The following is a 13,934-nucleotide window of genomic DNA, read 5'->3' on the forward strand; positions in this document are numbered from 1 at the left end:
GCGTATTTCTCCATAAATGCTGAGAGCAAACCTTGTTACCATTGAAACAGTTAGAAATGGGTTAGAAAAGGTTTTAGCTACTCTGAAAACAATTGTGGGGTTTTTGCCTAACTGCTTTTTCAGTGTCCAGATGGTTTTCGTTTCTGTGCTGTGAGGTGGGGGAGTGATTAGAAGAGTTCTGTACATGTAATGGTATGGTGAAATTGCCTATTTTTCAGGGGAAGAAAAAGAAGAGGAAGAGAGAAAAGTTGCAGGAATCAGCATCAGGTAGGCCATGACTAACTCTTACTTACCACTCACCTCAGGTATATTTTAGAAACCAAGGCTTGCGCTATTTAATTTGTACATGCTTTTCTCTAACACTTGCTTCTGATAGATGTTTTAAGATACTTCACTTTGAATGCAGGCTTGTGAAAATGCACACAAGTCTCCTTTCCCTTACACCTTTCTGTACAGCAGTCCTGACTGCATCATCTTTGGCTGAATTTATGCATTGCTGCAATCACTGTCCTGCTTTACCTTTGCTTTTCTCCCGAATCGATGTTGTATCATCCTTAGACTTAACTATGACTCAAATACTGCGTGGGATTATTGGACACTGGAAACTTTACACTGACCTTTTTGTAGCCACTGTATATTTTATTGCTGTATTTTACATTTCTGTGTACACTAACAGCTGTCTAGTAGGTTGGCTAAAAGCATCAGTGAGGTCTCCTCTTTGCCTGTAAAATACACACAAAGAATCACCCTGTTTTCCCCAACAAAAATGGCTGGTATAAGAACCATAAAACCACCAAACAACAAAACCAAAAACACACAAAAAAAATCCATGTCATAATGTAGGAAACAAACTTATTTGGAATGTGCAAAAACACTGTAACAGAAATTTGTTAAAGGAAAACAATCTTCTACAGGTACAGGCCCCAGAATGACAGCTGCCTACATCTGAAGCATGGTAAGAACATCTCTAAAGCTTTCCTGATGATAAAACTGAGTTGTAAAATAAGCTTTCTTATAAATTTTATGCAATAATATGAATTTAGCAAAAATTGCAGAAGTATCATATCCCAAAGCTAATGTTACTTTGACTATCGATGGTTTTTATACCGGCTATCTATTAGGTGTTCACCATTTCACTTCTTAACCTTAATATTTTCCAATTGACCACACCTCACTGACTTGCTGCAAGTCAGCCTGTGAAGCACAGGGATGGGTTTATTAAGCAGTGCAAACCAGCCAGCAGACTGTCACAGTTCATAAGAGCAGGTTAGATGCTGCCTTTGGAGTACATTTTATGTGCTGACATCTACAAGATAATGGCTGGGTACACTTTTTAAAAATTTATTCACATGTATACTAACAAAACATCTGCAAAGAAAACAGGGCTGTGTTTCAGTTCCATCCATCATTTCTCCCTCAATGGTACAGTGGTATTTCATGTGTGGTGCGAGTTGTTTTTTTTTGTTGTTGTTGTATTTCCAGTGTGTGTTTTCTCTCTTCATATCGTATCGCCTGCACAGAAGGTAGAATGACTAGTGGTTACACATACCAAATAACACTGTCCAGTCTGCTTGTGAGTGCACACAGTAACACAGCAAGATGCTCGTTTCTCAGTGTTGATGTTGGAAGGCTGGTCCTTCTCTTCCTCTCGGTGTGATACATTTTCTAGTAGGAATGGCATTCATTTCATGTGATAGTTGGTTCTACACTGTCTAAAAAATAACACTTTTGAAACTCACCTAGGCATTATAACAAAAATGGGCTCTTTATCCCCTCTCTTTCTGCCTTGTTCAGCCACATAATCCCCTTGGCACTGAGTGGTCAGTCATCAGTATGATTCAAGCCTCTTCTGTAGTTTTGCCATTATGCTGGTTAGTCTAAACATGGTTGGGTTTAAGACTTTGGGTGTTTTTTTTAATAACTGAAACTAAGTGAAAAGGCAAAATGCCTGCTCTCTCTTTCTTCCTGCTAAGCAAAAGTTTTTCAGGCAAGCAGGCAGTCTTGCCATTTGCAATATGCCTGAGTCATGCTGATTTTAGATGTGGATTGCAGCATTTGGGTTCTGTAGCCTACACAACAAATGTAGCTGTAAAGTATCGTTAGTTACAGTGACTGCCATAAGCATTATACCTTTCATAAAACAAACAAAATAAAACAAAAGCAAGTGCTTTAACCTTGTGTTTTATAATTGATATTTCAGCTTAGTTGCCCAGGTCCATGACTGTTGTATTTTCCCCTCCAATGTTAACACAGTACCAGTAAGCAAAACATACATAATTTTATCTGAATTGACTCAGAGCACTGGATTGGGATTGGGCTACAATTAGGGTTCAAGTGGCAGTTAAAAACTGGGGGATATCTGATTTCTTGGAGGCCTTACAATCTAAGGATGACTGCCTTGCCTACACTGAACTGCTTTTGTTGAAGTTTCTTTCTTTGCATTTTCCACAGTTGGAGGATGAGTTGAAATAGAAGAGGAATGTGCTGAGTCTGTGGGTTTTTTCTCTTTCCCTTTTACCTCTACACCCCATTCCTTCCGTCCCCTTAAGCTCCATAACAGTGTGGAAACTGTTGGTAATACCTGTCTCACTGTCCTCGTGCAATTTGTGACATGGAGTATGAGAACAGTAGATACCTTCTTCCACTGAAGGTGGAGTGTGCTATTGACTCCATCCATATATGCGCATGTAGGCAGCCTCACTAAATGTTGCGTGCCGAGTACATGCTCGCCACCAGAGATGTACAGATGTGCTCTAGCTCGAAGTAAATGCACAGAATGATTTAGGGAACCTGAATCATCCAGACTTCAAAGTAAACTTCTGAAGGTTAAGACTCTTGCCCTTTGCAAGCCTAATCCAAAGAATGTTTTGCCCACAAGCATAATATCTTACCAGGCCCACAGCAGAGCTGTTGTAGTCTTTACTGGATGAAGATAATAAGTTTGGGAATGCCTTTCAGTGAGTGCCGCAAAGAGCTCTTGAAGACAGGAAAACACTAGCTTTCTTACTCGTGCGGATGGTGCAAGGAAGAGGGGGAAGGAGGGTGGGAGGTCTGGGAAGGAGACAAGCGTTCTGTTATCTGAGAAGAATCAGAAATGAGTAGGTGGCAAGACCAAAGAAAGAATCTCAAGATCAGCGCAAAGGAGATCAGCCAGGGCTGTAATTACGGTGATGTAAGTGAGAAGGATGAAATGGTGGGAGGGCTGTGTGGTGGGATGTTCAGAGGAAAGTAACGGAAGAGACACGCAAACAGAAATGATTTAAGATACTGTGAGAGGTTTGGGTGTGTTTTTTTTTTAATCCATGAACACTTCAGCACATAACTGATTTTTAAGGTGGACCTCTAACGTGCTTTTTGGCTTGGACATCATTTGAGTGGTGAAGTCGAGGTCGTAGCGTTGCTTCTCTTTCTGGGGTTGTAGACAGCAGCAGGCTGCTTACAGCTTCACTGCTTAGGATTTCGCTGAGTTCTGCAGTCTCCTCCAGCCAGCTGAATGGCCGATTGGTAAAACACTTTAATATTAAAGTGCTTTAGGAATACTGTGACCTGGTACTCCAGTCTTTGCTAAATTATCCTGGGATTTTCCAAAGCATATTGCCATTCTTTGAGAGTTGTGGAACTGTCCCCAGGCAGGATTTTGTTTTCAGTTGACATGGCCCAACACAATCTGTGAAATAACTTCTTCTACTTGTTGAAGAAATAACTCGTATTTATTCTCTCCTTTTAAAATCAACTGATAGTGGCATAAGACCTGATAATGCTAAAAATGATTTTGGGAGGGGCCAGGAGGGGAGGGGAAATTAGGAGAGATAAGATTAAGAACCATGTAGCGATCATCTGTTAAGGACCTTTCAGAAAGGTGGGTGTTTCCTTGTACTTTAAGCACAACTAGAAGACTTGTAACTGGGAGCAATTCTGTGTTGGAAGTAAAGATTCCTCACTTCTTATCTGATTTGACTTTCGGAAGGAAAAAAGGCTGATTTTTAGCATCTTATGAATATTTTTAAATCAGCAAGGAAACAGAAGGATACTAATGAAAATTCCTTCTGATTGTTCCGCAACATGGAAATAGTTAACTTCTTATGACTTGCTATGTACAGTAATTGTAAAAGGCACATCATTTGACATAGGGCAGGATGCATTTGGGAAGTCCTCACAAGCTCCATAATTTAACACTGTGTTTTGGCATATCTTCAACGGCTAAAAAATGTGATAGAAAAGCTTAACAGACATTCGAAAACCCGTCAGAAGTATATTTGTGGCTTGCAAAATTCCATGACAATTAGCATTTAGATTAGCAAAGCTTTCAAAAATGAGAAAACTTAGCTAGTGCTGATTTACAATCAGAAGCACTTAAAAGGATCAGATTAAGACTGTTTAAACAATGAATTTTATATAACTTTCAAGCTTCCTACATGGAAATTAGAGCCAAATTTTGGTGCAGAAGTGATTTTTGGATAGTGTTGTAGCAAACAGTCAATGACTGGATTATCTTTTCCATAATACTAAGAAATGAAATGGAGTGAGGTTGTGAAAGCCGACAATAAAGTGGACCAATCTACAGCCAGAATACTGTGGAAAAGAACTGTCTGATGACTGTGGTCATGGTTGACCATGGGCTCCTGGCCAGCATCCTGGAGACGCAAAGAGGATGTCGTACCTTTCTTTCTGAGGCACATGTTCTCTAACCTGGCTTGCCCAGTGCTCTTGAAATTGCTGCAGTAGTTGAAACAAACACTCTACCCCTTTCCATACCCCTTGACTGCTCAGAAGCTTTAAACAGAGCCTGGAGGATTTGCACAAAAGTTAATGTGTGTGAGAATTTGTGTGATGATGGTGGTGCAGAGCCATGTCCTGATTTGCTTTAGAAATTATGTTTCCTGTGTGACCCATGTTTCCCTGTTCCTCATTTTGCCTATAAACAGTGGCCTTCACCGTAGGCAAGAGGGACGGAACAAACAGAAGAGAATTTGCTGGATTAAAACATTGATATTATTGAACACTTTGGTTAACTTTAGCCTTTTTCAGATAGGCATAGAAATTCCCAAAGACAAAGGGTACAGCCCTCAGACAGATCCCCTCCTGCAACTTAATTCTGACCTGATGTTGATCGCACCAGGGCGAAAGATAGAAAATCTCCTCTCTTTCAGGCGCTCTGACATGAAGGAAGGAAGGAAGGAAGGAAGGAAGGAAGGGTATATAAAGCTATTTTGGGTGCAATCAGAGACTATGTGAGGGATAAGGGTAGGTTAGGGTAGAGGCCAAGCATGTTTCCTAAATAAAAAAACACAGCAGAACACTTTCAACTAGGTGATCAGCATAGATACGGGATTAGGGAAACAAGAACATTTTGTAAGCATTTACAAAATGTTAGTTTTTGCAACCAAAGGGTGTAGCATAGTCAGCTGTGAAGCTGACCTTCAGCATTTCATGTTTTAAACTGACACTGACAAAAGTAGATAATTCAGCAGGTGAGTGTCTAGAACTTGTTTGTTGGAGATGCTTGAGATGCAGATGCTGCTGTGAAGTTAGATGCCTGCTGAAGTTTGAACTCGGCCGCATTTATAACTAATTAAAAAACCCCCCATATTGTTTCACTTCTGAGGTGTTAGCAGTGGGTGGCTTGGGCTAGGAACAGTGGGACAACTATTGTTCTAACTCTTCCTGTGGGACAGGGTGGGGACAGGGAGTTGACAGCTGGTGCACCATTCTTCTCTGGATGAAAACAGTGTATTTTAGTGGATTTAGTAAACTCACCACCAGGTTGAGAATTCTAAGATCATGAGAAAAACTCTGTAGTAACAAACTGTTCCATAAAGAAAACATAAGATTTTGAAATGTGATTTCATTCCCAATTGGAAGAAAACCTCTGCATTTTAGTGTTCATCTCAGGTCTGCATTGCATTTTCATTTTTTAGTGTATTTACGTGAAAAAATTCAAAATGAGGAATTGATACTGTATTCCCAAACAGCTAGAAAGCAAGTTGTTATGACATTGTTGAAGTCTTTCCTGTTTGTTTCTGGAGACTAAGCTTGGGTGAAATCTGTCCTCTGATTTCAAAGCTTAGTAAACTCTAGCACTGAGTTTTGTTTCTGCCTCTGACTTTCAGAGATTGTGATTGGATTGAAGAGGTCTTCTGATATACATGAATGCAAAACCAGCCATCCTGAAGATAAAAAAAAACCCAAAACAATGAAACAAAACCAAAACCCCTAAATTTGATGTTACAAAAGTCACTGCTAATAGAGCCAACCTTCTCCTACCAGTCAGTTCCTTAATCCTCTACTTTAAGACTTTCTATGCAAGTCATCTTTTAAATCTCTGATCCTTTACCTGATTGTTAAGACTATCCAATATAACAATTTTGAAAGCGTGCAGATTGGAAAGCTATGCAAGGAAGGAAGCTCAGAGCAGGGCCAGCTGAAGCACCACTGTTTAACCAGTTAAACATGAGACTGGCAACCAGTTAGACAGTATGTCTTTTAGTCTGACCTTTCAGGACACTGCCTTTCTGACATTGGTTCTAGCAGTGGGAGAAAATGTTGGAAGCATTTGTGCAGTGAAGGTCTCATTGGGGTGTACTGTGTGGGCAGGGTTAGATGCAGTGAGGGCAATGGTATCGGCGACCTTCTCTCTGAATTAGTGTTCTTGCCATGGGCATCAGGAAAGCAGGATCAGGGGGGTAAGAGAACTAAGGAGGCTTAACTGAGCAGAGAGATCTAATTTCTAAAGTTGTTTCCTCCTTGCAAAAGAAAGATACGTGCTTCCTCATGAATGTTAAGTTGCATCAGAATTAACCTGGGGAGTTTTGAGAACCCTCTATCCTTTATCTCTGGGATACCTGAAATTGCACAAGGTAGAACTACCTATAATTAGTTTTATGGTGTATGCATTTGCTTTGACACTAGGTAAGTCTTCATTTTGATGAATAGTTGGGCTTCTTCCCATATGTTTGTCTTTTGAGATACATGGCAGGAGGCTTGTGTCTTTTGGACCAGTAGAGATTTTCTGCTGAGATGACTTAATTGCGTCAAAGTGACATTGATGTGTTTGAGTTCTGTAGTGGTTTCTGTGTACTGCTGTCTCACAATGGTAGTGTTGCGCTGTGTATCCATGTGTGTAGAAGAGTTGATGAAGCTCAAGATGATACTTAGGTCACATCTGACTTACCTTTGGTTGCATGAAAGCAACTATTTAAATTACTCCATGTGCTGGAAGATTTCAATGTCGAGATTGTCTTTCAAAGTACAGTGTAAATCCTAACCTATGTTTAATTGTGGCAGAAAAGAAACTTTACCTATGTTATTTTTCTCCTTTGAAAAGTATTTTTACTTATTACTTTACCAGTACCTCATTTCTTTTATGTTACAGCAGGTAGAAACTAGGGGCACTGAAATCGCTACTTCGGAACAGATGCATCTTCCTTCACAGCTCTCAGTCTGTAAAACAAATAATTTTAAAAATAGTCTTCTGAATATTTATTATATGCCATAAAGATACAAAAAGGGGACAAGCCTATTTCTTCCTCCCTTGCACATCACTTTTAGTATATTATTCTTCTTTAAGAAGCCGCTAGAGATGTCTGTCTAGAGATAATCTGTTTTTTATTATAAACATGGAACCTCTATCCCTTCCCACCCCCAACAGGAAAAACATGTCGTGAGTCTTCCAGTAGGATCATTTTAAAGATTGTAGCGCAGTGATAGAGCTTCTAGTTTCATGCTGCCTACACTGGGGGCCTTTGATAAGAGCCACACCTGCTTTGGCATCACTGACTTCAGCTGCACAAAGTGGGAGCCCTAAAATACCTGGGCATCCCCTGTGCTGACGCTAGCCTCCTCTGGAAGAGGTCTCTGACTCATGGAGCTGGGGGAGGTATTCCTGCTGTTCACCTAACTAAGGTTAGTTCAGGCTAAAATAAGAGGACAGGGAGGGGGGAGGCGGGGGAAAAACCAAAACAAAGCACAACTACCACCGGCATAACTTCAACAAGGCAGTATCTGTTACAGTTTTAGGGTACAGTTTTATATAATTCCTTTGGCAACAAAGGCAGCTTAAAAGGTTTCCTCTGCTGCCTGCTGGTATCCAGCTCTTGCAGAGAAGGCTTTTTCCTGTCTCCCGTAGGTCCCTCCATCCATGTGCTGCAACAGCTTGTGGGACCCTGCAGCAAATTGGATTACTAAAATGACTGGGGTTTTGTTGGGAGGTGGTTTTTTTTTTGTTGTTTAGAAACAACAAAGGTTGTGGAGTGTTTGTTTTTGTTTGCCCAGAACATTTCAAGGCTCCGGTTTAGGCTAACCCCACAAACCATGGCACAGCTGGGCAGGAAGAGGAGCAGACTGCAGCGCTGGCATCTATCTGCTTGCGCCTGAAACTCTCTCCGGCTCTGCTGCTAAAGAAAATACAAAGGGGCTTCACAAACAGCATGAACCTTTCCGATAAATAATGACCTGGTTTTGCATACCCAAGTTTCTGGAGTATTGGATAAGCCCCGGCAGTAAGCTGAACATGTTCATTTTGGACTTCAAAAGAAAATGGCAGTTTCAGCTGCCGGGTCCCTGAATTTGCCATGTTGTTTGAAGTACTGGATTAAAAGCCAGGTTTGGAAACTGACTTTTTTTTTTTTTTTAAATACATATAACTGACATAATACGTCATCCTGTCTCTTCTTACAACTGTATGAAAATAACCAGTGGTGGGGAAAGGTGTAGAAAAAGAGCACCTGGTTTAAAATTTTTCCCTTCTCTTGCTTTCTGTGAAGGGTTAGCAATCTCTTTTACTCTGTACTTCTGTACCAACCCAGACACTGTTGACTCTCTTCTGTAACCTATTCTGATTAGCATGACCTGGACAAAGCTGCATAATCCTCTCCCTTGTTCTATCAAAATGGAGATGACTTAGAGACTAGAGGAGGAGCACAAGGCCCTTCGGACCCACCCTTCAATCCATCTGCCATTCCCAAGCATGGGGAGGACTTCTCATGCCCCTCTGATGCTCTTGCTCTCCGCCACTGAGCCCAGGCTTGTTAGGAGGCTTTAGTTTTACTGTAGTGATTCCTGAAATAGTTTTATCACTTCAGTAGTAAGGGTTTTCTTTTTACACTGAATTATTGTTGAATTTTATTTCTGTTTCTTACTCGAGGTGGCTTTTTTTTTTTTTTTTTCCTTCTGCAGTCAGATGTACACTGCAAATGGCACAGACAGTGCCTCCTATTGTGGCTCAAGCTCAAGACTTCACATATGTAAAATGTGACTTGCAGCATTTTCTTTGAAGCCTAACCACAGCCAGGGAGCTGTAATTGCAGTCTTTGATTGCACCGACTTCACTTGTGGATTGGGCTTTGCTAGGGCATGCCTCGCTTGGCGAGACTTCAGCTACAGCCCCCCAGTGAAGCCTTAGATGTGGGAAGTCTTCAGTCTCCTTAGCACATGCCTGTGGTTTCTTGAAAAGAATCCTGATTTGACCTGTTTTATATCTGTAAGGCAGCACCATCGTCATCCGTGTTATTTAAGTATTATTTAGTTTATCAGCAGTAGAAGCAATTTCCAGTGTGTAGCCTTAACATGCAGCAGAGGAAAGGCTGGGTTCTAGATGCCGTCTTCAGGATAGCTACCATGTAATTTGCTGTCCTGCAGTATTGACTTAGAAATAAGAATATTTGGGGCTTCACTGCGCCTGACCCCTTGCAGAATTACAGTAGTATCTGCAGCCTCTCAATTGGAGCGGGGGATAATTAGGCGCCAAGAGGGGCTATGGAAAGGAGGCAGGCACTAGGAAAGCTGCGCTTGGATTGAGAAAGAAGCGATGGCCGGTGTTTGAAAAAGCTGAGGGCCACAGCAAGGCCGCGGTCGTTATTTTAACCTCCTGACTTCAAAGAAAGCTTGCTGGTAAGGGAAGGGGGGAGGAGGCAGGGAACCATCTCAACAGAAGAGCATTTCATTTCCTTCGGTGAAGTAGACATTCCTGGCTGCTAATGGGGAGTAGCTCTGAATCACGGCACTTGTATCAGACTGCTGTGAACTACTGGCCTGGCGCCTCAAGGCCATTCCTCAACAGGAAGCTGAATGTTTTCATGTAAGACTGAGAGGAAAACCTTCCCAGGAAGAGCAACCTGGACCAAACCTTTGAAAATCTGGGATGAAAAGGCACAAAATAAATATAAAGCTGCAGGGTGCTCTCCCCAGTGTTCCTCTGCTGTTTGCTTGGCCTCTCTTTCGTGCTCCTTGGAAAGGTAGAGCCCTTCGTAGCTCTTTGATCTGCATGTGTTACGGAGCACTGTGCTACTTTATAAAAAATAAAAAAAAAAAAAGGCAGGAAGCTCAGAAGGCTTTTTTTAGTTGGGACTTGGGTTGGTTTTACGAGGAAATAGGAACTGAATTAGTCACAATACAGACCACCGCTGTTGAAACCGCTGGTTTGCCAGTGGACTTTCAGCTGTCCTGTTCAAGAGGACACAGTGGCTTTAAATGTCCTTTCGTGGCTACCAGCAGCAGGTGAAAATTATTTATTATGTATCAGGGATGGTGGTATTCAGGGGACAGGAGAATGTCCTTCAAATTAAAGCTATACAGGACAGTTTGGTATAAATCTGTGCTTGCTCTTTCTACCTTCCTTAGTCTGCAGCTAAATTTCTTCAGTGTCCTCTCCCTTCCACCAAAACAATGGTCACGTGGGTGGCCTCTGATGAGGAGTCAACTTGCTCAGTAAGATTTTGGGGTCTCAGCTTCTGCTCACTAAAATCAAAGGGTCTAAAATGAGTTTCGGAGGCTTTCTACCCTGGTATATATTAGCCTGTGTAACTCCTTATTCAGGAGCTGTACTCAATCAGGACAGACAAAATGCTTTGTGTTGTAATGGCTTACACAGAAGCTGAAACAGATGAGAGGTAGGTGCCCAGTTATAAATGGCCCTGGCTTAAATACTGCTGCTATCGTATTTGCTGATTAATTCTGCTTGTGGCTTCTACAGGCTCAAGCAGTCTACCTATTATGATTAGTCTAACATAAGTTTGACTTGTGGTTTAAAGCATTTCTTCATAAACTTGGTCTGTCATGCCTTGTGTAATTCAAGGTGCTGGCAGTGTACCTTCTTTGTATGACTAAGCATTTTGTTTGGTTTTTTTCTTTTTTTTTTCCTCTGGTGAAAATTCATTCACCTCCACCAAACTGCACTGTTCTGCTAATTTTGGTCATTCTTAAAAGCTCTGCTCATTGAACCCTCTACTTGCTTGGCAACCGAGTAGTACCTAGAGGCACAGAGGTTAATGTAGATTTTTTGATATACCAATGATCCTGAGACCATCACTGGAGAGAGCATGTGTTGGTCTATGGAAAAACGCCTGACTCATTAGCCAGTCTTTGGGTGGAGTCCCTGTTACAACCCAGTTGTCTGGGTCAGAAGGGCAGGGGTGATGGTTGAGTTAGCAATTGCGTAAGTCAGTTGATGTAACCCAGCGATTTAATGATGAACTCTTCCTCCCCGGATGAGCAATCTCTGTAAGGCTTGCACTGTTGGCCTTTTCACGTGCAGTAAGAACATAAATCCTTCCAAGACCCTGGTGAACTTACTGCTAGGTAAGCCGCCCATGGCTCTTAGACAACTGGAAGATGTTCCCTTCCCTGCTGAAGAGCAGAACGAATCCTCCCCAGTCCTGTGGATGCATGGTAGGGTCAGTGTTCACACAAGCCTCAGCCACCACATTCCTCTACCCAGCTGCTTACAGAAGACAGCATTTCTTCGTTTCTGCAGGGAGTAGAGCTTGAGGCTCTGAAGTAGAGGTTTAATTGACCTCAACCACTGTAGTAACAAAGCCTGAGGATGTCTAGTTTTGTAACAGATATCTGGGTCAAATGTTGTAGATAAATGAAATCCACTACAAAAGGGAATTACTTCTGTAATATGTTGAGTGTCTAAATAGCTTAAACCCCCACCTTTCTAGTTGATGTGGACATCTACTTACAATCCAAAGTACTCTTCATGAATAGTCTTGCAAACTTCAGGCAAGAGCAAGTAGCACTACTCTGCACTTAACTTTCACATTGCAAACGTGCATTCTGCTATTACAGTTGTATCATAGAGTTACAATGACCCATCAACAGCTTCTCTGAAGGATTTTAAAAAAAAGAAAAAAAAAAAGAAAAAGGCTTCATGTAGTCTTTTATCACTCTCTCTCTCTCCTCCCTGTAGGTGGGAAAAGAAATGCTTTCTCAACTTGCAAAGCAAAGGCGGCGACACCAGGACCCCTTCTGGAGATGGAAGCTTGTTAAACCCTCGGTGTGTCCTTCATCCACACAGACCACCCCCAAGGAGTCTGTCTAGGATGTCATTCACCCTGATGTCACTGCTAGAGACACTGAATCATAAAGACAATCACTGCCAAAATCCTTCACTATCACGAGGTCCAGCCCCGATATAAATAGAGCAAATGAGCTCCTGGGTCAGCAGAGCAGCTTTTGTCTTCACTCCACCTCTGCCTTGCACTCTTTAAGCCCCCGTCTCATCTGTGTCCATATCGAGTCAGCAAACAAAGTAGCATGGCTGTCTCTGCCTGTATCAGCCAACAGAATAACGTAGACCACAGCTGCCCCATACAGCACATCAAGGAATGGAATGTGCCTGGACCAGGATAACACACTCAACCTTCTTTTTATTTAATGGTGCGACAGGATCAACTTTGGTTTTAGCTTTTTTAAGAAACTTGAATGCTTTTATATTTTAACTTTTAGTCTGTAATTTCTTTGGTGTATATTTTACTAGGTATGAGCTTTTAAACATGTGTCAGAAATCTGAAATACTTTTTAAATAAAAGGGGTTTGTTTTGGTTTTGTTTTTTTGCTTTTTTGTTTTTTTTTTTTTTTTTTTTTGTGGGGTTTTTTTTGGTTTTGTTTTGTTTTCTTTGGGTTTGATTTTTTTGGGTTTTTTTTTGTTTGTTTGTTTGTTTGTTTTTTTGTTGTTTTTGTTTTCTGCCAGAGGAAAAACCTGTATGGAAAAAGGTGGCTTTTTTGTTAAACTATTTGTAACAAATAGTGGCCTCGGTCTATATAATACAGTGTCCTGTAGAACTAAATAAATGTAACAACAGTCAGCTGGTCAGTAGACACATCAGTCTTGCATCATCTACTCTGTAAACATAAGCAATACATCCAGCAAATCTGACTGCAGTGAGTTCTCCTTCTCACCCATTCCCCTTCTTGTAAAAAGCCCAGCACTTGAATTATTACTTCAATTGTTCTGTATTTGTATCTGTTTTTGTTAGCCTGTTAGTGGGATTTTATGCCAGTTGTTGAAATGAGCATTGATGTACCCATTTTTTAAAATAGTAAGGCACAGCCTTTGCCAAAAATACTGTCAACCGATTTTTTTTTTTTTTTTGTCATTCCAGTTTGAGTTAATGTGCTGAGCATTTGTTTTTTAATAAAAGCTTTGTAATAAAACTAAAGTCAATTGTCTGGCTTAAAAAAAAATGAGACTGGCTTGCGCCAGAGTCCCTCGAAGGTAAAAGCAAGCCCAGGAAGGCACAGTCACTTCTAAAGCTGAAGACTTGGGCTCATTCTTCCCTTGTAGGAAATACAGTGTGTCTGTCTGCTCACCTGACATAAAGTAATTTAGGAAGATGACCTTCTTTTTACTCCTGAAGAGAGTAGAAGTCTCTTGCTTTCATACCAGATATAAAGAATGGGCAGGCTCGGTGGACCCTTATGCTTCTCAGCTAGATTTGGCCCAAGTGGAAGTACCAGGGTCTGGGATCCTTCCCTCTATCTTCAGTTTCCTACTAAAATCTTCATGAACTCAGCAATGGTTTTAAGCTGACGATTAGGAATATGGATTCCCTTCTTTCTGGATGCAGCCCATGGCCACACAAGGGGTAGGAGTCTACAGTTACATTTTATAAATTATCTCGCAGTCAGGGACTGGAGATGGATGCAGGATCAGC

At 41.3% G+C, this 13,934-nt stretch overlaps 1 protein-coding gene across 7 annotated transcripts in view; it reads left to right on the forward strand.

The window, feature by feature from the left end:
- LEF1 (lymphoid enhancer binding factor 1) overlaps positions 1 to 12,837 on the forward strand; it is a 69,223-nt gene extending 56,386 nt beyond the window's left edge. For 5 of the 7 annotated variants that reach the window (XM_042797094.1, XM_042797099.1, XM_042797095.1 and 2 more), the window contains 2 exons: positions 219 to 267; positions 12,188 to 12,837. In XM_042797094.1, the coding sequence (XP_042653028.1) occupies positions 219 to 267; positions 12,188 to 12,267 (129 nt within the window). In that variant the 3' untranslated portion in view covers positions 12,268 to 12,837. Of the gene's footprint in view, positions 1 to 218; positions 268 to 914; positions 956 to 12,187 lie in introns of all 7 variants that reach the window. The other 2 variants (XM_042797098.1, XM_042797100.1) reach the window with 1 other exon arrangement.
- The last annotated feature ends 1,097 nt before the right edge of the window (positions 12,838 to 13,934 follow it).

The sequence above is a fragment of the Tyto alba genome, unplaced genomic scaffold (genome assembly GCF_018691265.1).
Source record: "Tyto alba isolate M040663 unplaced genomic scaffold, T.alba_DEE_v4.0 Super-Scaffold_23, whole genome shotgun sequence".
Classification (NCBI taxonomy): domain Eukaryota; kingdom Metazoa; phylum Chordata; class Aves; order Strigiformes; family Tytonidae; genus Tyto; species Tyto alba.